At 47.4% G+C, this 26,310-nt stretch overlaps 1 protein-coding gene across 1 annotated transcript in view; it reads left to right on the forward strand.

Moving 5' to 3' along the window:
• The window catches only part of MDGA1 (MAM domain containing glycosylphosphatidylinositol anchor 1), a 140,390-nt gene that overhangs the window by 85,411 nt on the left and 28,669 nt on the right, over nucleotides 1-26,310 (forward strand). Inside the window, exons 10-11 of the mRNA XM_059468942.1 lie at nucleotides 6,595-6,864; nucleotides 10,516-10,667. Coding sequence (XP_059324925.1) covers nucleotides 6,595-6,864; nucleotides 10,516-10,667 — 422 coding nt within the window. The remainder of the gene's footprint in view (nucleotides 1-6,594; nucleotides 6,865-10,515; nucleotides 10,668-26,310) is intronic.

Genomic DNA, 26,310 nt, shown 5'->3' on the forward strand with positions numbered 1-26,310 from the left:
GGCACTGCTACACATTGGAGGGCTCTCCTCTTGTGGGTATGTGTGCGGGCAGGAGAATGAAGGCTGGGCAGATCCACACTGGCTGTCATGTTGCTTCACCATGTTATAATTATCAAACTTGGTTGTGAGCTAGAGAAAATATTTTCATGGTAATCTGTGGAAAAAAAAAAAAATCTAAGTTTGGGGTTATGCCATTGGTCTAGCAGTACTTTGGGGTATTAGTTTTGAAATGTTCACTCTCATCCTCTGTATTTCTCCAGTGAACAGCTTGGCTGGTTGGGTGGTGTATGGGTGGGGGAAGGCTTAGCAGCATGCAGTTCTCATATAAATGTGCATGTGTTTTCTGTCCATGCAGCATCTTTTTCTACTTATCTTTTTCAGTTAGGGAAGTGCACTGTTTTACAATGAGACACTGGAAGGTAAGTGAGGCATGGGAATGGGGTGGCTTTACACTGCAGAAGAATACTTGTCTTTGTAGCATCTTGTTAGTGTGAATTAATTGGGCAGTGAGTCTGCGTGGCATTCCAGCATGTCTGGGACAGATCTTTTTTTGAGGAGGCCTATCTGTGAGGCTAAAGGTCTGGAAATTCCCACCCAGGATGGACTTTCTTCAAAGCACTCTGTAAAGCAAGCAAGGGGTCTCATGTATTAACCAGCATAGTTCATCAAGCAGAAGAGGAAATCCTTTAGTAAATCCCTCTTTATTAATAGGTGAAGACTGTTTGAGCTAATTGGATTGGAAAGTTCAGGGAAGAGGAAAGCAGAAAAGCTGGTAGTGAATACATTTCATTTGCTCTTCTTTTAAGAGCAGTCAACTAGCACAGAACTAAGCATTCTCTGAGCCCTGCCTCTTCAGACCCTGCACTCACTTGTCTAGCAGAAAATTCACTCAAACAAATTTGTTTTCTTTGAAATAACAATATTCGCAACTTGGCTTTCAAGCACTATGCAAAATCCACATGTTTTATCTCTTCATGCATGGAGAGACTGAAGTGCAAAGGCAAAAGCCATATAAGATAAAAGAATGAGATTTGGCTTTTAGCTGAAACAGGTTGAGCAAGCCTTCCTGTATCTCCCTTCTTCTAACTACTCAATTATATATTAAACAAGCATATGAGACTGGGCTTGTAAATATGGGTTGGATATTTGTCTCCACATGGAAAACTGTTGGTGCCTAATGTGTGTTCCTAGGGTATGGGGTGTAGGTGCAGTTGCAAGGAACAGAATTGCTCAGTTGTGATTTCCCAGCCCTGTGATAATAAAAGAGCTTCCCTTTTGTTCAAGTAGAGAGTTCTGGTCTCTCCTAGAGTTGAAACCATGGAATTTTCTTCCTGCTGGGAGAAAAGGGTTGCAGCATCTTTGCTGTCTGTGATATCTTTCTTGCCCCAGGTTATGGATTGGGGGTTGGAAAAGGGAAGCATCCTTTGCTGAGGTTGCTTTGGTTGCCTAGAGAAGATTAAGGAAGACTGCATCCAGCAGTCTGCAAAAGGATACGTATAAGAAATTAAATGGATGCTGGATAGACTCATATAGGTCTCAAAAGGTCCAAATAGCTGCCTGTGCTGATTTGCTGTCCAGAGAAAAACGACTCCCTGTTGTCATTAGCTTCTTCAGATAACGAGACACAGCTAAGAACTGTAACTAACCACTCTGTGCAGTCTTTCATGCCAGGTTATCTGTGTGTTGTTTGCAATGTTAGTCCTACAAATGGGTGGTCAGTTGGGTCTCACCAAGGGACATGGTGCAGACCAAAGTGAGGAGTCCCACTGGTGCTGTGATGCACGGCTAAGCTTTGAGGTAGTCAGTGGGTAGGGTGGGATGAGAGCTGCTGAAATTAAGCAGCTTTCTAATCCAGCATAGCCTGCTATTTTCATCACTCATGTCACATACTGCACTGTCTAGATTTAAATAAAAAATTAAAGACTGGTTCTGGAGGATAGAGGAGAGGGTGTTTCTCACAGACAGGGAAGACTGGGCTAAGAGTGGAAGGACCAGGATATGGGTCCCAATATACAAGGTATAGTGAAAGTAAGGATGAAGGACTCCTGCGCTGCTTTTGTCTGATCTGTGTGTGTGTGACCTTGATTAGGACATCTTTCTCTTTATGCCTCTCCTTTTCCCCATGACATTGCTGTACTGTGGTGGTCTCTGCAGCAGAGGAGGTGTTGTGGGAAGTAAATTCCTGTCGCAAAATAAGAATGTAGCAGTCCAAGGCAGCTGCAGACACTGGTGGTACAATGCTGGCAGCTCACCACCCACAGAGATGGCTGTTGTCAGCTGTACATGGCTACATGGGGGACAGGGCTGCTTGTGAGTCAGAAAGCAGATTATGAGAGAGCTGCCTAGCTCTGACAACCTTTCCAAAACAAACCAGCATTTGAGATTTGGTCAGGTTATGCTCTTCACTGTCACCAAAATGCAGTGGGGAAGCAGAATTTGCATGTGTCTTGCATAGTAGTGCTGTCCTGTGATGTCTGGGATGTTCAACCTTCTCAACTATTGCCTGAACAGTTTGTGTGATGTTCGTTCACTCAATGCTCCCCTGTTCTGCAGATCCTGGTTTGTCTTTAAGCTTGTCACTGATTTCTATGCATAAGTCCTTTTCAACAGGAGCCTTTCTTTGCTTTTCATCCATACTGGATTGAGCAGCCTCATGACAACATTGCCAGTTTCTAATTTAAGGGAATTTTTTTTCTCTCTATTTACCCCACGAGTAAAAAACTTCAAAGTGCATCTCTGCTATCCTGGGATGCTCTGACTTCATCACCGGGGAAAGAAACATCCCTGCCTTCTGGGGGCATCTGAATTTGATGGGAACCTGCAGCAATCTGAGAGCATTGCAAAGGCCAAGTATCCCTTGCTGAGCTATGCCCAAGCAGGACAGCACAGTGACAGTGAAAGGAGACACTGAGGTCTCTCCATTGAGCTCTTGTAAGAAAAATCCCCAGTTCAGTTTTACCTTTTCTCAAGGCTAAAACTAAAACAGACTTAAACCAAGCAGCTATAACTATAAACTGTGAGAAGACACTTCTGACTCACCTAGCAGGATCAGCATTTCTGTTTTGGTTATTTGCAGTAAAGCTAAGAAAATAAGAGGCTATTGGGACACAAAACAGCACTCCTTGGTGCTTGACATCTCGCTGTTGTACTTCCCTCTCCGCTGCCCTTCCTCACTGTGAGCCACGTTAGCTCACCAGCCCTTCGGTGCAGAGCATCTGCTCTGGCTCACAGGAGGAGCTGCCTGCAGCCAGCTTTGCTTTAGGGTGCCTGGAGTAGGTTGACTGTGTTTGGCTCACTGGAATTGCTCCTAACCAGCTAATTCTGCTGCAAAGACAAAGCACCCTGCCTTTTGTTCTGCAGCAGCAGCATCTCAACAAGGCTGGTGAAGGACCCTCACTTCAACACTGCCTCTTTACCCCTTTCATCACTGCTGTTGCCAGCAAGCTCTTCTAGAGTTAAGCTGTGTGCTGAGAGAGAACAGTAATTGTCTATAATTGTTTGCTGTGTTTCTTGCCAAGCTATCCTGAAGTTCTCTATGTGCACAGAGGGTTTTTTTACCTTCTGGAAGCCTAGCAACTTGCTGCCTGCCATGTGGAAGCTACTTAAAAGTGCACTTCTGATACCGGTGCTGGATTTCAAGGGAGATACAGGAAAGAATTTGAGAAGTCTCTGGATGAGGACTCACCTTTGGAACTGGGCTAAAAACTTAAAGAGCATCATAGCAGCTTAGCAAGCCAGAATAGCCAAATACAACTTCCTTATAGCCAGCAGAAATCTGCTTCCCTGTGAGTGTAAGAAGCACCTTGAAAATCGCTATCCTTTTTGCAGCTCCCTAAAGGTGTCTGTGCAGGGCTGATGTCACAGGTCTCTCCTCCAAGACAGCCCCCCATGTCAGGGGTACTGCAGCTGTTCAGTTCCCAGTTCTGGGGAGTAGCAGCACCAGCTCATTTAAACAAGCTTTCCTTTGCCTTTAAGCTAGAGAAAAAGAGCAGAAACAGAAAAGGCTGTGTTGTTAGCAGTCAGGTTTTATGGACTGAATCCCTGCCTTTGTGGTGAGTCTGCCTTTTGTGTTTAACCTCCTTGAACAAGTGTGAGCTCCCCAGTAGGCATTGGAGGCCAGAGCTGATGTCTGGCTCTGTAATTGCTGTTGACCTTCCTTTGTTTTCATATCCATTGGGAACCTTGGGGAATAACTGACCCCTGGTGTAGTTCTCCATACTTTGTAGTGATGGGATAACCTGCTTCAGCTCTCTCTCCAGAAAACCCAGGAACTCCAGGACTACCTGGAAAGTTAATATTCATTGCGTGTTTTCTAGTGCAAGAGACAAGAGGAGAAAATATAATCAATTTTTAATTGATAGACACTCTTTGCAAGATGGTAACAAAGTCCTGGAGCCTGTCCCAGTGCAAATCAAGTAAATCCCATTTTCCAGCTGAAGAAAACTAAATATCTTCTGCATCCTTGGCTGCCCTGGTGTTCCAGTGACCTAAGGAAGCCTCTGGAGCATCCCAGCCCTGTTTCTCTGTGACCCTTTACCAGCCCAGACACTCCCACAGTGAGGCCCAGGAAGGCACTTTCCTTGCAGCATGTCCTTGCAGGTGGCACATTGTCCAGTTTCAGACCTTTTCCTCTGTCCCAGCCCCATACCTGGCACAGTTAGATTCAGTGACGGAAGCTGCTTTCCAACCCCTCTTTCTCCTCCTCAGGAGACAGACTGCTCTGAGTACATCTGAAGTGGCTGTGCCATTTTTTTGAGTCTTCTTTTTCCTCTTCTCTCCCCTTTTTCTCTTTCTTTTCCCTATATCACCAGCTGGCCTAGATTATAATGTGAGACCCCACTGGCTTCAATTAAGGATCAGATGTGACTGAAGAAATGGGATAGCAGCTAGGGATGGAGATGATACATGCACGGCACTAGGTCTAATCAAACAACTTCTCACATAATTCTCACTGTGAGGTGGGAGACGTGCGAGCCAAAGGCAAGTCAGCACTCGCAGCACTGGCAGAGACACATCCCCAGGAAAGCCATCCCTAATGAGCTGACCGTGCCGCTCAGCACGGCAGCCCCAGCTCAGGCAGGGCTGCTTTTAATCCACCTAAGCACAGCAAAGGGCCCAAAGACAGAGCTGAGAACAGGGTACCTGGAAGGCAATCAGCACATCAAACAAAGGCTGCCAGGTGGAGGGGATGATGGGGATGGTTGTACACGGGATACCCACAGATGCATTTGTGCCCCCTGGAGATGGGACACTGCGTGCCCACGTGTGGGACAGTGCATGCAGCACCTTCATCTGTGGTGAAGATAGAGATGTCACTGGTGTTACAGAGCTGTTGGGTCTTGCTGGGGTCAGGCTATGGGAGGAGACTCTTTTGAGGGCAGCAGGGATGCAGAGGGACCCATGGTTGTTGGTGCACCCGTGTCTGGGGCACTGCAGATGCTGGGTGTTGCATGTTTTTGGGCCGGGCTGTGCTTGGCAACTCTGTGGGCCTTTAGAGGAGGCAGGTGCTCTGTGGATCTCTAGGGCGTAGAAACTGTGGAAGAGCACTTGCTTTGAACCTGGAGAAGGTCAGCAGTGATTGTGCTGAAACTGCTATAAATCAGTTCTCCCTCTTACATTCAGGCTAACAGCTGTTTTGTGTTCAGGACACTTTTCTCATTTTAGATGGAGAGCTTCTGTTTATCCCCACACTTTAATGTTTTAACGAAGAGTTTATTGCAAGTGAAACATGTCTATCAGAGACAGTGGGGATTTAAGTCCTCTCTCATTGCATTAAATAAGGAATAACCCAAACAGTACCAATCTGACTTTCTCCTTGCTGTGCCTCAACCATGCCCAAATCATGAGATTCCCATAAATTTTTACAAGTGCTAAAAAACTGCAAAAGACATAGTAGTCTCCCTTTGCTGAGGAGGTGAGCACACATCACCATTCCCATTCTCACACTACTGGCAGAGAAGCTGACATGGATAGATGTGACTCACCTCCCAACATCAGGGAATTGTTGCTAGAGATAAAAATAGGACCCAGAGTCCCTGTAGCCAGTCTGTGATGTGTTGTATCGATGTGTTTGGGAGGGGCCCTCCAAAACCTTTTCAGGTCTGTGGGGAGAGCCGGTGCAGATCCCTCCATCTAAACACAGTGTCCTTGATAACCCTGCCAAATATTGACAAGAAGAAATGACTGCTTGGGAACTTACCTGCCTGCTCAGGGAGTGCATTTTGTGCTGTATTACAGGACCAGTCGTTCTGGTTAGATCTGAGGATTCAATCCAAGCTGTGATGCAGCTGCTGGTGCTGCAGTTCTCACCTGAGAGAGCAGAGCTTGGAAACTCCTCCAAGCAGTGCTCAATGTGGGATGAGTGCTTGCTGCTAAAGGTTACCCCTGCCTTATAAGTGGGAGAGAGGTAGAATGTGGCCCCAGCCCAGTCAGAAGGGAATGTCAGACAACTTTTGCTTTTGGTGTGATGGATCCTGGCTCCAGCCCCTTGGAAATCATGGGTACCTGTCTTGTCAGAGGTGCTCAGGGTGGCCATGCTGGGTGAGGCAGCTGCTCCCTGATGCATCCCTGTGTGTTGCTCTGTTGGGTCTCCAGTCCCGCCCGTGGTGGAGCCAGCCTTCCAGGACGTGCGGCAGGGCATGGGGCACGGCGTCACCCTGCGCTGCACCATGCTCAAGGGCAGCCCCATGAAGGTGGCCACCTCCGTCTGGCGCTTCAACGGGAGCCTCCTGGCGCAGCCCCTGGCAGAGCAGCAGGACTACTCGGAGCTCAGGGTGGACAGCGTCAGCCGGGAGACCAGCGGGAACTACGAGTGCAGCATCTCCAACGACGTGGGGGTCTCCACCTGCCTCTTCCAGGTGTCTGGTAAGTCACAGGATGCACATCAGAGCAAGCTGTTGGATGGGGTCATGTATTGATGCAGGGGACACCCAGCCAGGGAATAATGTGCTCTGGCTCCATGATTCAGGAGGCCGAACAATTGCTTTATTAAGCTATATTATATTACACTAATACTATACTATAACTATGCTAAAGAGATTCTCAACAAAACCCCATGACTGTCTAGAGACACCCACAACACAGCTTTGACCTAATTGGCCAATCAATCCAAACCATCACCTTCAGGAAACAATCTCCATAACACATTCCACATGTGCCAAACAACAGGAGCAGCAAGTAGGATAAGAATTGTTTTCTCTTATTCTCTGAGCTTCTCACTGCCTTTCCCATGAAAAATCCTGGGAGACAGAATTATGTCTCTCTCTGTTCAGAGAATGTGAATACCACAGTCATGGGAAGCTTGCTCTTCATAAACTGGTGCCACTACAATGCCTTTATTGCTTCCTGTGTGCCCCGCATTCTGTTCAAGAGGAATAATTTTCCATAAGCCAGCAGGGAGATCTGTCTCCATCATTCAGGCAGATGGACCTGGAGCAACTAAGTGCTCACCCCTGTTAGATTTTAGCAGCGTTTGATCACTTACAGGACTTAAACTCAAGGCCACAATCAACTTTGAAGCTTGGACAACCTCTATCATCGATAAGTATTGACCAAGGGGAAGTGAAAAGCTCTGTACATCCCTCCAAGAGGCTTCAAACCATCTGATTTCCTCTTTAAAAGCAAGGAAAGAAACAAAAAGAAAGAAACAAAACCTGTATTATGTATTCCCGTGCCTTCCCTATGACTCCTGTCTGTTTGTATCATACAGTGCTTTCTAGAAAAACGTGAGCTGGGAATGGTCAGTAGTACACAGTAGATTTGCTGCTCACAGTTTTCTTTGAATCAATCATCCCCTGTAACAGGGCTCTTCTGCAGCACCTGCATCTGCACCGAGGGATGGCAGACTTATAGCATCTAAAACTGCACATCTGACCTGGCCTCTCCAGCCAATCATTAAATCTGCTTTTCCCATGACCCCACAACTGACTTGGGCACAATTTTCTAGAAGAGCTCTCCCATGAAGTTGCCTTAATAAGCAATAAATTCAGTCCAAATACTCAGGTTTGAGTCCAGGGCCAATTTATAATACTTTTCAAGCCTGGGTTGAAAAAAAATGAGAATGAGTGACATCCAAAGAGGCCTGATTTTGAAGCAGGCCTTTCCTAGGGTTTGGGAAAGCTCAGGTATGCTGTAACTCTGGGATGCTTACAGAAACGAGGGAACCCAAACTACTTCTACTATTTGGGTCCCTTTTCAGGATCTTGCTCTCACTCCTTAAGATTTCCTGGCATTTGTATTGCAGTGAGTTTTGCTTGAAAGCTTTGGCCCCTTCCCTCTCTACCCTTTTCATATGCTTGTAACTCTCACATCACTAAGTGACAGCAAACCAAATCCCTCTATGAGCCACCACAGAAAACCGCATCCCTGTCAAGCCTGAGAATGCTCCCAGGAATTTCTTGCTGGTGGCAGCAACACATACTCATTGGCACCCCGTGTGCCATGCTGTGCCTCAGATAAGATCCCCTCAGCAGAAAGCAGGATTCACGCCTAGAGACACTGATCAGGAAAGCAGCAAGCCTTTATTTTTCCTGCATCTCTTCTCCTTTTCCAAGACGTTGATATCTGATTGTAGCTGTTCAACTCCAGACATCTCTGCCTGTGTCCTGGACAGTTACAAATTAATTAGGCCTTCTGAGCCTGTAGGGCAACCTGAAAAATATTCCAGTGACTAGACTGCTCTACTTGGACTCAGGATTGCTGGAGTTTTAATTCCCATCAGCCACAGCCTTCCTATTTGAGCAGAGAAAGTGGCATGGTCTCTTTTTGGTTTTGTTTCTTCTCCGTGGAAAAAAATACTAAAACCTTCCTATGTGACATAAAGTGACTAATTTTTACTGTGGGGTGTTCAGGTGCACTGAAAATACAGTACATGTATGACCAGGATAGGATTATTTTATTCTATGGATGAGTTATTAGCTTTCCAAAATGTTTTGGAAGGATAGTGAAACATCCAATCCATTCCTCTTGAGGAAGTTATCAGGGTAGCCCCTGCTGTTCATGATCTGCTCCCTCACTGGCCACAAGCACAGAAGAGCCTCAAAGAGAGACATGGATAATCTTCAGCTTTTCCCATCAGCTGTAAGCAAAAGACAAAAGTTTCCAGCAGTAGTAAAAGCTTCCAGAAGGAAGTTCTGTAAGTATTTTGATATGCGCAATTCTATCAAAAAGCACCTGTTTTTTCTAACTTCTATTTCTATCTTGTAATCAATTAATAATGAATTAATATCATGCAAGATGATGATTATCATCAGTTCTGATTTTATTCTGAAATCCATTATAAAGCTTGACTTCCATAGTCAATACAAGTTGAATAAGCAGCAATTAGTCTCTGAGGTGGTTCTGAACTTGTTGCTTGCGCAAAAATTCAAGTCAATAAAAATAATAAGAGAAAAAGGACTTGGAAATAAATATCAATATTATACATCTGAGTTCATAAAAAATAAACATTGAATCCTGTCGAGCCTAATTATAACCACACAGAATGGCAGGGCCGGTGATTCAAGTGGAAGGGTGCAGCAGACCTCCTGAGGAGGTGGTGTTTATTCCTGTTCTGCTCTCCAGCATCCCTTGCTAACCAGACATCTTTCTGGTCTCTGCTGGTTCAGAGCTGAACCCAGAAACTTGTCTTTCATTCAGGTCCAACTCCTTCCTGGCTCAGGACGGGACCTGGCAAAAATTGAAGTTCACTGGGTGAAATGATTGTGATTTCAAATAGGGCAAAACCAGTTGTGGGTAAGACCTGTGCTCCCTGTGCATTAGTCCTCCAGCTGCTGGGCAAATGACAGGTACTCCCTTCTTCTCTGAACTGCTCGTTTTCTCTCTGGTACTTCTTTCCTTCTGTGTTTCCCTTCTCCAGCTGCACTTTTTTTTTAAGGAGAGACGTGGGTTTGAAAAAGACATCTCCGCCCCTGCCAAAGCTCCCACTGCTTTTACCCAGGCTGAGGTCAGTGTCCTCTTTGCTGCCGAGTTGACTGTTGTGTTACAAAGAGGCTGGAGCACTGTGTTGCCAAGGCAGGGGAGATGCAAAAGGAGCAAGGTCTCCTTTTTAATGCCATGGTCTCTGTGTGATAAATAACACTTTTCCTATGACCTACTGGCCAAATGATCTTTCCTCGGGGTTTGTTAGCAGGAGTCTCTGTAAAGCAGCAGATGAAACGGGAGAAATGCCAGTTTAAAGCTGTTACTTCAATCTAAACTACAAAGCAAGACAGAAAAGATTAGAGCTGGTTCCAGCTGGAGAACTGGAGTTGTTCCCACCTTCTCAGGTGCTGGTCATGTCCCACTGGTGTGGCAGGGCTGCTAATCCTCCCAGCAGTTTAGGCTCTGAAAGCAGTAGTGATTCACAGAAAACAGTGGCACATTTGTGCAAAGTAAAGGTGTCCATTGTGTTAGAGGCAGGTCGATAAGCTGGGTGAGTGGAGCTCTTCCACTCTCACCACGTCTCTTTGTAATTTCTGTTCCCCTTGATCCCACTCTTTTACTTTCCTCCCTCTTTTTTCTTTTTTTCCCCTCCAGCAAAAGCTTATAGCCCAGAGTTTTACTATGACACTCCCAACCCCACCTTGAGCCAGAGGCAATCCAAGAATTACTCTTACGTCTTGCAGTGGACCCAGAAGGAGCCTGATGCTGTGGATCCCATCCTCAAGTACCGCCTGGAAGTCCGTCAGGTAAGGTCTGCTCTCCTGCAGCCCCAGCATATGGCCTTTCAGGAGGCAATTACACCAATGTTTTCTTGCTGATTAAGAGCTGAAAGTGATGAAATTGGCAGATCCTGATGGTCTTGCACCATCCCCACTGAAAGGAAGAGACGGGCCAAGTGCACAGCTCAGTGTTCACTTTTACCTCTGGGGCTGGGTACAGTTGAGGTCTTTCAAAGCCCTGTGGCCCCAGCTGGGCTGTTAATGCTCAATGTTTTGAATGAGATTTTAGTGGGAACAATGCCTTATAGTCATTAGTTGGTGGTGTAGATTTTGTAGGCCAAAGATTCAAACGAGTGGAATTCCATCCTCCTCACTTATATGGAAAAAAGGGAATAAGCTGAAGAGCTCTCCAGGCAGGAACTGCAGGAAAAAGTCAATGGCTGTTTGTGTTGTAGAAGGGCTTTCATCCTGTCACACTAACTAAGCTATTTGGACTGTATGAACTCTGCAGGGGAAGAGAAGTGGGTTTCAAGGTTTCTGAGTTTGAAGGAAAATCATACTGGGGGTTGGGGGCTGGGGTAGAGAACTGAGTGAAATATGAAGACATCACTGGTTGGAGAAGGTTAGGGGAAAGAGTTTGATGTTTTTAAGGAGCACATTATCTTAGCAGGATTGCCAGGTGCTTTCATCCACGTCCAGCAAAGCGCCCACATTCAACATTTTTGAGAAATGGGGACACGTGAAATTGGTAGTTTGTACCATTCACTGGTAGCTGAGAAGCAAATGCATTTTGCAAGGAAAATTTTGTTTACTGTAGATAGAAAACAAAATAATTAAAAAGATTCAAGTGTCTCTTTCCTCCAGTTCTGCACAGTAGGCTCCAGTTTTATGTCTCCATTTGATTGTGAGCTCTCTGGGGTGGGACAGCCTTTGTTTGTTACTCACACCGTATGGAGCACGTTGTCAGTACTTAATAATAATACAGGACCCGGGGGAGCCTCTAATAATGAAGGCAGTTTGTCATAGTAGATCTTCCCTCTGAGCCAAGTTTTGCTATTATCAGCACTGCAACTCAATGAACAAATTTGTGGGTTTTATCCTTCTCCAGTAAGTTGAGGTTTTTTTCCTTTTTGCACAGTGTCTAAAAGTAATCTTGGTTCTATCCTTCTTTGAGCTCCTACTAAAAGGGATCAAGAGAAGGGAAAATCACTCTTCTGCTTTAAGTTACAACATGGAGGGAGCTGAGCGCCATGCAAATATAAACACACACATCCAGTTTGGTTCATATCCCACTGGTTACTGCTGTTACTGTTTTGCAGCATCACGATGTAGCCGTGACCGCTGAGTGTTGTGTTTTAGAGGAGCATGATACTGAGGCCCTGCTGTAGCCCAGTCGTGTATGGGAAAGCTCTTGGAAATGGCTACAGGTGTCATCCTGGTGTTCTGGGACTGAATAAGGAAAGGCAGAGAGAGGAGGAGAGAGGGAAGCTTTGATCCCACTTCCACCAAGCACAAGAAGGAAACACTTTGTTGTGAGACTGCTGTAAAAAATGAACCCTTCCCTGGCTGAAACTAAGACACATTGGAAAAGGTTTTCCTGGTAATGCCTCCTCCTGGCTTTTCTCCAATGAAAACACTTGCATTTCATGGTGAGGTGTCCACCTCCATGAGCCATACTGAGGTCTTATGGAGTCCTTTTCATTTCCTTGTCCCAGAGGATCACATCCCCTCTCACATCCAGCCTGCTGCTTCCCTCTGTTCATGTGCTGCCTTCCTGGTGTTTTCACTGTGGCATCTCACTTGGGCTCCAAGCAGCCTTGTGCCACCTTCTGACCTTTCACTCCTTCCCTTGCTCCATCACCCTCTCCCATGTCCTGCAGATTCTGCTGCTTTATCACATCTTCCTCTCTGTGCTGGGGCCCCTGGACTAAGTAATCCACCCTTCTGTTTCATTGTTGGACTGCAAAACGTAGTGGCCTTAGTGAATATAACTGAAAAGCCCAAAAGCCTAAAAGTGTTACTGACTGGAGAGCTCTTAAGAAAGGGGATTTGTCTGCCTGAGTGGGGAGCTGCTGTTTGCCCGTGCACACTCCTCACTGGACAGGCTGACTTTCCAGGCACCAGCTGTGGTGGCACAAAAATCCTCCTAGAGAGCTCGGATTGGAGTGGAATATTCTCCTTAGGTGAAACAGGACTTACACGTGGCCAGACACAAATTATTTATTGCCAGCATCAAGCTGGGGAAAGCTCACCCAGCCAGCCCAGCCCACTTTCTCCCCCAGTCCCTGGAGTTCTGCAGCCCCAGTGGTCATGGCAAGGGCTCTTCAGGATGAATGAACGTGGCAGCCTGCAGTCTTGGGTTAGTAAGGGGCTGTCAGGGGGAAGAGGGGATGAAAAGATGAGAATTAACTCTTGCTGAGCTAGAATCCAAAAGGCAACCTGCTGGGATGCCCACTGGTTGCAATTTAGTTTGCTGGTTTTCATTTCACACTCCCTGGCTTGCTCAATGAGCTCTTGGCATATGTAATGTGAAGATGCCCAAGTAGCAGGATGCTTTGCAAGGCACCTGGGAATGCTTGAATTAAATTTGCTTGCTGCAGCTGCTGAAATTGGGGCTGGGTGAGAGTCAGAGTGCTGCTTATTAATTGGCTGGCACCATGCCTCCTCCAATTCTTCCTCTTCAGAAGCTTCCTAGGGCATTACTGGGGGGATTGCAAGCAGTCTAGGGGAATTTGGTTTCCTAAGCAATGTGTGGGGGCTCCCAGCAAGATGGGCAGATGCCCTTCCACCAGAGCTGATTGTTCCCAGTGCTGCAGAGCAGGTTGAGTGGCACAACAGACGCCCCAGTGCCAGCAGAATAAGAATTAACTTTTGATTAAAACCATATAAGCAGCTTGACAGCTTGGCACCACTCACCCAGGAAAGTGCATATGATAGCAACTTGGAGCAAGCTTCTTGTGAAGCCTCTACTCTATGTCCCAGCAAAGAGGCTGTAATTTCCTGGAGGCTACAGTTCAGGTGGGCTTAGGCAGTGGCATTGCTGACGACAATTCAGAGGGGAAAACGTGCCCAGTGAAGAACAGCAGGGCCCTCACAGCCGTCTGTCCTGACAGCTTGGGTGGCTTTTCCTTCTTGCTGCAAGGCAACTGATCCAAATGCCAACCAACTTGCTCCACCTTACCCAGTGACCTCGATGAGGTCACAGCCTTGGGTGCTTTGGTTGTGGGCAGATGCCACAAGGCTTTAGGGCTATTTATTTGGTCAACTTTTTTTTCTTCCATGTATTCTCGCAGTGTAGAAAAGGCTCTGAAGTACTGCCTTCCAACTGAAAATTATTTTCATTTCTTGGGGATTCAAAGCAGCCTCCCGAAACCAGATCTTTGCTTAAAAAATAAAAAGCCTTTTAAGTTGCTTGTTTCTCTCTATGTATTTTATACCCGTCCCAGGGCTCTGCTCTAACATTAAAGAGAAATGAAAAGCCATCTAATACTGCAAGCAGGTTGCGTCATGGAGGAAAGATCTTAGTTGGGCTGGTGGTTATGGTTTTGGGGGATTTTTGTGGCAGAATAACTGTGCACTTAATGAGCTGGAACCCATCTGTGACCTGAGGCTGCAAGAGAAAGAGAAAGGAGAAGCTCTTGGTGCAGCAGGAAAGTTTAATCTTCATTGTTCCCCTCAAGGCGACCTGAGGCTGCTGTCTCCTCTGTACCTTCTCATGCACAGGCTCAGGCCAGAACTGGGCCAGCTTTATATATTTCTGGCTTTCCCCTCCTCAGAGCAGGCTGAGTCTACATGCCAGACAAATTTCAGGGGTCTCCCTGAAATTTGCACTGGGCCAGGCCCCGGACCTATTTGCTAAATTGCTCCCTGGGTTGTCACTTCAGATTAATTCCTGTCAGGGAGACCATCTAATGAGACTGGCCCTGTGCAATGCCTGAGTAATTGTATGGTCCCTCTTTGTTTGTACTTACATCCCCTCCATGTTGGATAAACATTCCCTGCTGTCTACAAAACTCATCTGGGCTTGGGAGCCGGCTGCCACTTGCCTCATCAGCCAGCCAGAGCAGCATTAATGAGAGCTGCAGCCGTGGGGAGCCTGCATACCATGTGGGGAGGTGACAGATAACAGAGCTGTTGGGACAGACACGGGACAGGGGCGTTAGCAGGAATTTAATGACTGTGATTAGAGTGGAAGGTTAACTCTGCTGACCGCCATCCCAACACAGCGGGAGAGGTTTTATGCCGAGGTCCACGGACTGTGGATCTGTATCACTTCATTTCTGCCTCTGAGTTGCTCTTTTTCTCTCCCCTGAGCCCATTTGGGCAGTGTCTGTCTGCTGCAGCCTGTCTTTGGCTTCATGGGCTCCCGGAGGCGGCCAGCCCTCGGAGGGCAGGGGGGTCTCTCCCTCTGAGCACTGAGCAGGGGTGGTACTGCACCACAGGGAGGGTGAACAGCAGTGCACCTGCCCACACTTTCCCATGAACGTCTGCTTAGAATGCCTTTGGGTCCCAGGTTAGAAATGCTGTGGCTGCAGAAAGGTGATGTACTTGAGCAGTGGTGGCTCTTGCAGCAGCCCAGCCGCGTATCCTGGGAGGTGAACAAAATTCCTTTTCTTGAACAAGATTCCTTTTCTCCTGCACATGCAGCCATGGCTTCAGGCAAGGATGGGAAAACGAGCAGCTGGTGCCTTAGGGGGTGCCCGGGGGCTGCACCTCAGAGCAAGGGAGGGGAGGACGGGACACCAAAGGCTCGGTGAGGAGGCAGCTCTGCACAAGGCAGAGCCCAGTGTGGCAGAACTCGCTTTACAGAGGCTCTGACATTTTGCTGGCTCCACAGCACAGTGCTGCCATTGCCAAGGCAACCGCTGCAGACCAGGTTGGGTCCACAGCCCTCATCCCAAGGCTCTCTGGTGCATTGTGACCCCACGGGCCCCATCCTGTGCATTCCCACAGTACTATTGCAGGGAGGTTTTCAGCTGGGGGATGCTGCAAGAGCTAAGGAGGTGATATCTGCTTTAGGACTTAACTAAAAAGCAGTCAGGGCTATCCTAGTTTTCATACTAGAAGATGAAAAGCTTAAAGAAGAGTTGCAGCTTGTGAGCTAGGGAGGTATCCATCCTGCTCTGGATAAAATATGCTGTGTGGTGCACTGGCCTGGTGTTACCTGGAAAAAGGGAATGTGGTGCCACATCCACCAAAAAATCCTCCAGCTGACAGGCTGCTTAATTGGACAGGCTAGTTTGATGTCCAGGGTAGGACACAGACTGGGCACATGGAACAGGGATGTGTGAGTCCCTTTACCCAGAGCACCACAGTCACACCTGGCTGCAACCAGGAAGGGAGTGTGGCTTTTCCTGAAGCTGCACATGGTGCTCATCATTGCACTTGATACAGGCTCTGCTGGTCCTCTCTCACTGGTGTTAGGACTGGGGGCTCCAGTGACTTGGCTTCACAGTGTTTGCCCAGCACTGAATCTCAAAGCAGACCTTCTGTTACAGGATGGTTCATAAGTCATATCTGTCAGAACGCTTCTCTGGTCCTCTCTTCTTCTTTTGCCTCCCTTGTCTGCCAGTTTGATGTTTGATCACAGGCTGCTGTCATATTGGATATCAAATCAACACAATTCCATCTACCTGCAGAATCATCCTCTGTAGTGGAAAAGGTATTTTATCGTATCTCCCTACTGATGCTCTTTTTTTTATTTCGACTTTTGTTCAGGCAGTGAGAATAGGCAGATTATATCTGTGCTCTCAAGACAATTGCATTCAGTTGTGCTAGTGGCCTACGTGATGCTGGGCAGGATTCATCCCTTAGGAAGAGGTGGAAAAGGATGGAGAAATAAGCCAGTGCCAGTGGGAGGTATGCTTGGTGGATGGTTTGAACAGTTACCATGATGCAAAGCCAGGGAAAGCAAGAGGGGGGAGAGGAGGCTCTGCCTTTCTAGGCTGCAGAGGAGGAGGGGTTTGGGACCGAGTGTCCGCTGCATGCCCCTGGAAGGAGAGCTGGCTGGTCAATAACAAATGGTGGACAAGCAGTCCTTGAAGCTTAATAAGATTGCTGTGCAGGACCTGGAAGTGAAGCAGTGACTTTGCCACGGGCATGTGGGAGTGAAGACAGCAGGATCTTACCTCAGCTGTGCTCTCTCTGCCTGGAAATGGGACACACCATCAGTCACTGCAGCTGATAGCACATTGAGCCATCTCGCTTTTCATCCCTAGCAATCTGTCACAGAAGGTGCTGCTAGAACAAGGTCTTCTCCACCTCTGTTATAAGGGAAGATCCCAGGATAGCTGAATGTTTGGTGGGGGTGGAAACAAGGAGCTTTTTCCATGTTTCATGTTTGTACTCTATGTTGGCTAAGTCGACAGCAGCAGAGCTTCCACCAGCACAAAGGAAGGGAGTTTTCCCCGAGCCATTCCCACTCACTGCAGGTGGAGATGTCTGCCTGGCCGTGGCTGCTGTTGGCCCTGTCAGCCAGAGGATCAGAGTGTTTTCTACAGGGATGGCCAGGAAAGCTTGGCACAGGCCTGACCACCACTGATGGGTCAGGTATGATCTCAGTGGAAATGATTGGTAGCCATGGAATAAGGTTTCCCCCTTTGGTAGCCTGACAGTTTCCAGTGCCACAACTGGGACTTCTTCCCTTTGCCCGTGAGAGCTTAGCAAATGATGCTTAACTACTGAATTAGTTTGATTAATTCTGTCTTTTTGCATTCACAAATTGCTCTTCAGTATGATATGTGGTTTTTCTGAGCTGGTTTTCCCTAGTCCACAGGTCATTTGTAATCAGTTAGTTGGAAAAATTAGTAATATGAGCAGGGGCAGATCAATTATGCTTCAGTCTTAAGGTATCATTTCCCTTCTGTGATTATCCACAGTAAGTGAAGTGTAGTTGGTTGACCTTGGCTGGATGCCAGTTGCCCACCAAACTACTCTATCCTCAGCAGTACAGGGGGAGAGAAAATAAGATTGAAAAAGCCATGTGAGTCAAGATAAAGTCAGTTTAATAACCAACTTCTAAGGCCATGCGCAGAATCAAAGGAAAACAATTGATTCTCTACTTCCCAGCAGCAAGCAATCCCTTCGTGGGAAGCAGGTCCTCAGTACAGGCAGCAGTTGCTCTGGAAGACAAACATCACAGTCATACTTTCATATCCCTTTGGCCAATTTGAGTCCTGGATATGACCCCTCTCAAGATCTTGCCCACCCCCAGCCTGCTGGGGAGGGGAGAGTGTGGAGAGGCAGCACTGGTGCTGTGGGAGCTCTGCTTAGCAGGAGCCAAACCACTGGTGTGTTACCAAGTTCTTTCTAGCCACCCACACAAAGCACAGCATTGTGAGGGCTCCTGTTGGGAAAATTACCTCTGTCCCAGCCAGATCCAAAGCCCAAGGTAACCTGCCCAAAACAGGGTAGGTGACAGTGTTCAAGGTGTCTGGCCATTCATCAGGTGCCTGGCAGAGAGATTTTGTCTTTGCATTAATTTTTTTAAGGACTGCTCCTAATGCCATTCAAGAACTTAACTGGGCAAGAGGGAAAGCAGGATATTGTTTAGCTTTCCTAGTACGAGGGAATATTTCAAGCAAATGTCCCAGTTTTAGCTGTGTTCAGAACAGTTACAGCGACTGAGAAGAGCAATTCAAATAATCTTGCTGGAAAGGCTCATATGACCTTAAAACACATCTAGAAGGGAAATCTCATGTCTTTCTAGCTCCTAACACCACTGTTCTGTGTTCATTTTGGGTAAGAAAAATGTGAGAGGAGGTAATCAGATTCCCCAAACCAATAGACTCCTCATAGCAGCTTTGCAGGATACAGAAGTTGTTTCCACATCACTGTGCTTGTTTGTGTCCAGCAGGCTCTTGGCTTGTATTTTACAGAGCTGAGTACAGAATGAAAGATGCTTGCCCAGTATCAAAGTCAGTCCTTTTTGTGCATTTCTTATCCACACTCCTTCGGTGGCTTCAAGGGGTACATGCTTGAGTATTGAGTCTTTCTGAAAGTCCCTGTTGATAGGCTGTGATGTGGCTTCCTCCTGTTTGCTCATCTGTTCTTTTCTACAGTCAGTCTGTGTTCCTCCTGCTGCTTCACCATCTTTTCTTTATGGACCTTTGTGCTTTCTTCTGCTCCCCTTCCTATATTCTACCTCTTCTTTCTTTTGTTTCTGTTTCCTTTTTCTGGGTTTGTTCTGGTTTTTGTTTCTTTTTTCCCTTGGCTCTCACTTCCTAGAACACATTGGAGATAAGAGATAAGAGTGTGTGAAGGGGAAGGGTTTGGAAGAGAGATGTAGTCTCTCTCATAGCTAGTCACTAATGGAAGGAGTAGGCACTAGATGGATGTTTTGGCTGTGTATCATAAAGAAATGAAGTGGCCAGCATGGAGCAATGTGAAGGGCTTTATGGGTCTCCCTGCATGTCTTGTGCTGCCTCTGCCTCTTCTTTATAGACAGCCTAGAGGCTCTGGAGTGATACTTACCTACAAACCTTCATTACAGGTACCAGACTGGAAAGTTCAGAGTCACACAAAAAGGTTGTTTCTGCTCCAGGAAGCATCAGCCCCATCCTTTATTAGTTGTTTGCAAGGGTGAAGGGGCCCTAACAGAGGGCTCTGCCAGGGTCTGTGGGGAAGAAATGAAGCTTTTGTTGGTGGAGTATGTCCTGCTTGCAAGTTACACCCATATTATAGGCAAAGTGGCTCAGAGCTCAGCCTAACTGCAGCTGGGCAGACTTGGGCTGTGCAGAGCCAAATTGCTTTTTTTTTTTCTTGGAGTCAGAAGTGCTGACAGAACAGTGCACAGACACATGCACGGGTATGGCTGTAAGCAGCCAGTGTGTCCAGTGCAAGGAAATTGGTGGAAGAGGAGACTGTGCTTAATGACGTAGGGATGGGTATAAAGTTGGATCAGTAAGGCACCAAGCAGTGCTGATTTTCAGCTGTGAGGCTCAAAAGAGTCTGGAACCATTGCTCTCTGCAAGAGGGGCATGTGGAGGAGCATGAGAGATGGTGTCTCTTACCCAGCTCGTGCCCATACAACACAGAAGTGATCACAGGCTCTGCTGCGCAGTCAAGAGTCAGTACAGGCAGGAACTTGCAGCTAGAGAAGCTTCCGGTCTGAAACAGAAGGACTGCACATATCCTCAGGGTTGAAAATAAGGCTGTGAGACAGTAGGAGAGAGGCTCAGCTAAGGCTTGTGCTTGACTGCCTCTCTGACAGAGTGAAGGCTAGGTCTGCTCTTCCTTAGACCAGGGAACATACGCTAATAAAATACATATTGCTTTCTGATCAGATCCTAATGAAAGACATTATTGAAGAGTGTGGAACAAGCACTTACAGTAATTCATGACAGCACCAATTTGGCTTCTCTAGGAAGCCATAAACTGCTGCTCTTGGCACCTAATGAGGATGGGCAGCTGATTGCCTGTGCAAGAGGAAGAGAGAGAGAGACTGCCTCCCAGCCTTGATGGCTCCAGCTGTCCTCAGAAGCCACTGAAGGTTGCAGTTGCTTCTCTCTCTGGAGCTGGGAATGTTTCAGCCAAGAAACTGGGCCTCCTGATAAAGGACAATTCAGTACAAAAAGCTTTCAGGACTCCTCATTTAGACTGAATAATGGGTTTGGGTTGGGCATCCATCCTTGCTTAATCCCAGGATCTGAACCTGTGTGCTTGGCTGATGAAAAACATAGGCATGAATTTCAGTTCACTGATGTGCTTGTCTGGGAAATGCCAGCTTTGTGCTTGCAATGTGGTTATTTGTTCTGGAAACCCCTTAGGAGTTATGGCTATCAAGCAAAGAAAATGCAATAAATCCAGCTTTAAACTTACCTTAACCCTTTAATTGATGAGGTTAATGCTTGACATCATTTCTATCCAAGATAGTGATTAAGTACTAACCAAAGAAAATATTTTAATTCAATGTGACAGGCAGAGAAAGTTTGATGAGAGATTATAAAGAAGCATCACAATGACTATCTTCATATCCAAACCAAATGTCTTCCCAAAACTTGCCCAAATAGTTTTTCCAGAGTAGGTAGGCATCCTCCCTGCAGCTGATACCAGCCAGAGTTCAGAATCCCCTATTAGGATTGTGCTCTTGAAATTTTGTGCAGCTGACAGCAGGCTGGGAGACAATGCCACCTTGGTGAAGGGTTAGGAAAGATTGGAAGAAAGATCTGAAAGATGGAAAACCATTTGAGTGGTTCTGGTGTGTGGGATCTCAGCACCTCAGGACGGAGGTGCAGAGTGGCCGAGACCACCCTTGGGGGGCTCGGGAGTCCTGGAATGTTGCCAGAAGTGTCTGGTGGCTGGACTTTGATCCTACACAGGAGACGACACCTGTATGAGGATGGGAGGATTTCACTGGGGTAAATGGTGAAGGGATAAGTTAATTAGAGTGTAAGACACAGGGTTTAGGATTTCTGTACAGGGGGGTCTAAAGAAGTAAGATGGAGGAATTGGGGCATGTCCTGTCCTTCTTCTTCTTCTTCTTGGCCTCCATCTTCTGTGGTGATGTTGGCACTTTGGGATTGGTTATTACTAGAAGTGCACCGGTTAATAAGGGTAAAAGGTATTGGGGAAAAATAATAAATATTGTGTATGTAACTTGGAGTATAAAGATAGGTGACCGCCCCGGGGGCTCTCAGTGTGCTCATGGCTGGCTGCTGAGCAGACCTCTGTTGGGCCGAAAGAAAATCTTTTAGATAAACAATTAATAAACACTGAGACCGAGAAAAGATCTGAAGTCTCTTCTCGTCCTTTGAAGCGTCGGCTCTTCAAGGCCATCCCTGGGCCTTTCCAGGCCACCTAAACAGCCGAGAAAGCGACACTGGTGGGATGAAATGCAGTGATACAAAGGCAGGGTCATTGATGCAGAAGGTGCTGCAGGCTGGAAGCTCATCTTTGGAAAATGAGTGCAGTGCTCAACTGAGTTGACTTCAAGGAGCTGCTGATGAGATGCAGGTGTGAGAAAGGGCAAATGTACTCCTAGATGAAACTAGAGGTACTTCTGGGCAAGGTGGAGAAGTGCCACTACATCCTGTATGCAGGCCAGACACTGATCCAGCAAATGGGATGGTGCAGAAAAACACTGTAGAGTCAATCCTGGAAAGTGAGAGTCTGTGTTACAAGAGCAGTCACAGAATCTTAGCCCAGCAAAGCAGAGGCTGAGAGGTGGTGAGATTTCTGTCTGTAAAACATCAGGGGGTCAAGCAGCAGCGAGGGAAAAGAGCCACTGAAGCTAAAGGACACTGCTGGCACAGGATAAGTGGGTGCAAGCTGCATGTGAATAAATTCAGTCTGGAAATGAGAACATTAGGGCAGTCAGGCTCTGGAACAGATGTCCAAGGGGAGGAGCAGGCCCAAAAGGAACAAACCACTTTTAAGATAAGATGTGATACATACATAAAATTAATAAGCAGAGGCAGCCCCTCGGGTGACAGGGGACTAGCCCCTGTCAGGCAGCAGCGTGCATCCCTTGCTGTGTCCCAGATTGTAGCCATGTTTTGCTCTTCTCTGAACTCTGGGATTTTATCCCTCTGCCAAAATACAGAGATCAAGCATCCAATTCATAGTGTTCAAAAGGAATGTCAAAGACATCTTCCTCTGCTCTGCCCTGTGGTGCCAAGGTGACATCAAGGATCACAATCTCAATCCACTGCTGTGTGTCAGAGTGAATAGGAAGAAGGGGAAAGGAAGGGCCAGATTTATGGCACATTTTTCCAGCTGTGTGGAACATATTGGAGCCTCACGTTCAAGAGAGTTCCCTAAAATTTCCTATCCCCACCTCCCTCCTGACCCTGTTTCTGAGCATTTTCATTCCACTTTCCCAAAAAACTCCTTCTACCCATGGAACTTACATGCTGAGCTCTCATTCTACAGCAATGGAGAACTGAATAATTTTCTTTCAATCTTTGGTACTATAAACTCCAAGACGCATAAATTCTGTTATCATATTTCCTTTTTTTTTTAAACTTTAAGAAGTCCATGGCTTCTAAACTCTTTGAGGTTGCCTCTCTGCCGCATATCCTGTGCCTTTGGAGGCACAGTTGGGGCAGGAATTGAGGACAGGGAATGTCTGATGAGGTAGCAGGAGGTTTGGCATTGCAGAGCCCCCTGTTCATCCCAGGAGCTGTTACCAGTGCCATAAACAAGCTTCAGTACCTTGGGAGATCTGTCCTGGCTGTCCCATCACAGTGAGGGCAGTGGTGTGATTGTTTCTGGTGCTTGTGAGCAACACTCCCTCAGGAAGGGAGCAGCTGTATCTTAGCTGGGCTTTGTTGGGATGAGGTCATTGCAGCCGCAGCCACTGGGGAAATCTGATAAGAGATGATGCCTGCAGCACTCTGGGACAAAGCTGTGTAAGGAAGCCAAGATTCTGTGCAAACAGGCTGAAATGGTACAAGTGGGAGGCTCTGTCACACCCTGGTTGGTATTGCCTGTCAGGAGAGAAGTGCCGTTCTGCTACTCTCACTTCTCCTGACCCCCTGCTAAACAGGGATATCCATGTGTGCTGAGAAACTGGGCAGCTTGGCACTGAGCTTTGAAGACCACCTTGATTGCTGGTTGCTGTGCAGCCCACCAGCTGCACAGGCAGTTGAAGATTACTTTGTCCAGATTATTGCCCCATGCTTCTTTTCAGACCTTTGTGAGATACCTGTGCTTCCTGCACCACCAGGCTCTCCACAGCACCTAGTCTGGTGGATGTCTGCTGTCCAGAGTGTCCTCACACTCACAGACTGGGGGGGAGAGACTGGGGGAGGTTACGACACCCTGCCTTGCACACAAGCCAGAGGCAGCATTTGTCTGGTGTGCAGAGCTGCACAGGGAGCAAGGAAGAGCCTGTCAGAGGGATGGAGCCTGAGTGCGAGGCTGCTGTGCCACACCAGCCTGCCTTTATCTGCTGCCTCCTCTGCCTGCAGAGGCTGGAGAGGCTGCAGAAAGAGCTGGGAGCTGTCTCCCTGCAGCCCATATCTGCAGTTAGGGAGGTTGGAGAGGGAATGCAGACAGCCATCCCTGTCTCTTTTGTGCTGCAGGAAGGAGCAGCCAGGGGAATTTGAATGAGGCTGAGAAAAAAGAGTGAAAGAGCAAGCGTGTGTGGAAAGGATTTGAATGGAGATATTGGAAAGCAGAGCTGGTGCTTGTGCCCTGAGCTGAGAAGTTGCTGAAGAAGCGGGACAAGTAAAGAGAGAGCATCAGGAGTGAATTGCAATGCTGGGAAGCTGGATGCCTGCAAAACAGTCACAGTGTCTTTGCTCCATTCAGTTTGTTGGGGGGTCTAACTGATTTTAATGTTCTTTTTTCTAGCTGTTGTTTGTTAAAAATACCTGGGGACTTGGTGATGAAACAGATTTTCTGTCTAATTTCTTCTTTCAAACAAGCATTAATATGCAGTTGTGAGACCACATGCATGGTCTCAGCACAGGTAGATTGTTGTGGTGGTGTAGAGCAGAACCACAACAGTAACTCTTGACAGATGTGTTTATTAATATCCTTCAGCTTTATCAAGGCTTCTAGCTGGTACATATCTGCAATAAACATCATTCAGTCTAAAAACATCATCTTGGATTTTTCCTTTAATAGCCTGTATAAACAGAAAATGAGGATGTGGCAGTGTCATACCTTGGGCCCTCTGCTATGACAATGCCCCAGCTGGGAATGGAAGCAGGGACAGGGGTACTGTGGCATCCTGCTTTTGTCTCTGAGACTCTTGGTGTGTGTTCCTGGTCTGTGGGCCATCTTGGCTGGCTACAGTGGGACAAGCACCTGCAAGCATCACAAGCTGGCTCAAATGACATGACAGAGGAAAGGACAGACAGTGCCCACCAACAGGGCAGGTGAGGGTGAGGAATGAGGAAGGGCAGCCCCAGTTTGCAACTCCCAGAGGTTTGGTGGCTGAGTGCATGTGAGTGAGTTCTCCCCTGGTGGCTAATACTGTTTACAGTGACAGGGACAGGGACAGGGACAGGGACAGGGACAGGGAAAGGGATAGGTTGCTTACACTGCACGTGAATACACACAAACCACACGGGGCTGACTTTGTCCTTTGTAAGGTGTTTCTAGAGAGCCGATTCTACAAGAACATTCTCACCTCTGCCTCCTGTGTAATATTCACAGCCAGCTGGTAGGAACTGTGGATTTGTTTGTGGTTTTCCCTTTCCCATCCCCTTGCTCAGATTATTGGGAATGGAAGGAGGGGAAGGCAGAGGCGAGTGTGTGCTTTGCGCAGTGCTCTTGTTCTGGCCCCTGGGCCAGCCTGCTGAGCCTGGTGATGAATGAGCTTGTAGCATGAGCTCCTCCACTGAGGCTTCAGCGTCTCTAATAAGGTGGCCAGTGTTTCCCTGTCCTCTGAGCCAGCCTCTGCTTTATTAACTGCACTGCAGCAATATTAAACTGGAGCACGGGGTCAGCGTGATCCGAGGAGAGATGCTGAGAAGGGGGTGGAAGGGAGAAGATACCAGGATAGCACAGAACACATGGAGCAGGAGACAGGGAAACAGCTGGCAATTGAAGTGGATTGAAAAATGGGTTCCTGTTGGACTGATGCACACAGCTCTGCACGGACCTGCTGCTGGCAGCCAGGGACACAGAGCATGTTCAAGGAGGGGGATGCAGAGGCAGACTTTGGCCTTTGTGTCTCTGTCTGCTGGACCTGTGCTAGTGACTGTAAGCCAGCACCTGCTCCACATGCACACAGCAAGCAGCTGGCTGCAGCTGCCCCCTTCTCTCCCTGGCACTAATTTCATGCCCTTTAAGCTGTGCTGGCAGCACACCTGGCTCTTTCTACTGACAGCTGCAGCTAGCTCAGGGCCCATGCTGCTTTTCACAGAGAAGCCAATCTTTCAAAGACATCCAGGGCCAGTTCTGTTGTGATGCCAGGACTGTAGAGAGTGTAGTAAAGATGTGCAGAGGGCAGTCTTGCTGGCAGCCAGTTTCTGTGTCAGTCCAAGCTGCATATTGGATAGAGACAGGACATACGCTGGGAGAAGATACAGCTACAAAATATTTGGTGGAGGGAAAAGACCTCTTAAAACTTTACCTCTGAGCACCAGGAGGAGATACATGCTGAGCCTTGGCTGTGCCTTTCCCATTACCTAGGGATTCAGGTCTCTTCTAGAAAGCAGGGAGGTTGCAACCCATAGGAAGCATATGTGCCTTTAATTATTTCTGTTTTGCAGCCAAACCTGGGTGGCAGCCTGTTATTTATTTGGTTACACAAGTCCCTGAGGATAGACTCGACTAGGAGATACAGAGCTTTGCAGTGCAGACTGGGGGCTGATCTCTCATTTTGTCCTGGATTAGATGATGTGGGAGAGTATGTGATTTGACCTTGCTCCCAGAAGCTTTAGATACCCAAATTCCACCTAACTCCCAGCTGAGGTGGAATTTGCACTGGCTGAGTCTCACCCTCAAGCTTCTCTCTGACTCTCCATTTTCCTTTCTCTTCTAAAGGTTATGTCTAGACAAGGGAAATGGCTCCTGACCTCCTCCTATTTGCTGGCTGCCTTCCTAACACCCCAGCAAATGGCAGCCTGTGGGGAGGAGCTGCTGCCAGCCCTCCCAGTCACACTCTGCTCCCCAAAAAGTCCCAGGCTAGGAACTGTACCACTCCAGCCTTCTGCTTCTGCCTTCTGACTGCTCCTCTTCTCCCAGATAATTGGGTGTCTGGTGCTAACGAGCC

Source organism: Ammospiza nelsoni, chromosome 3 (genome assembly GCF_027579445.1).
Source record: "Ammospiza nelsoni isolate bAmmNel1 chromosome 3, bAmmNel1.pri, whole genome shotgun sequence".
NCBI lineage: Eukaryota > Metazoa > Chordata > Aves > Passeriformes > Passerellidae > Ammospiza > Ammospiza nelsoni.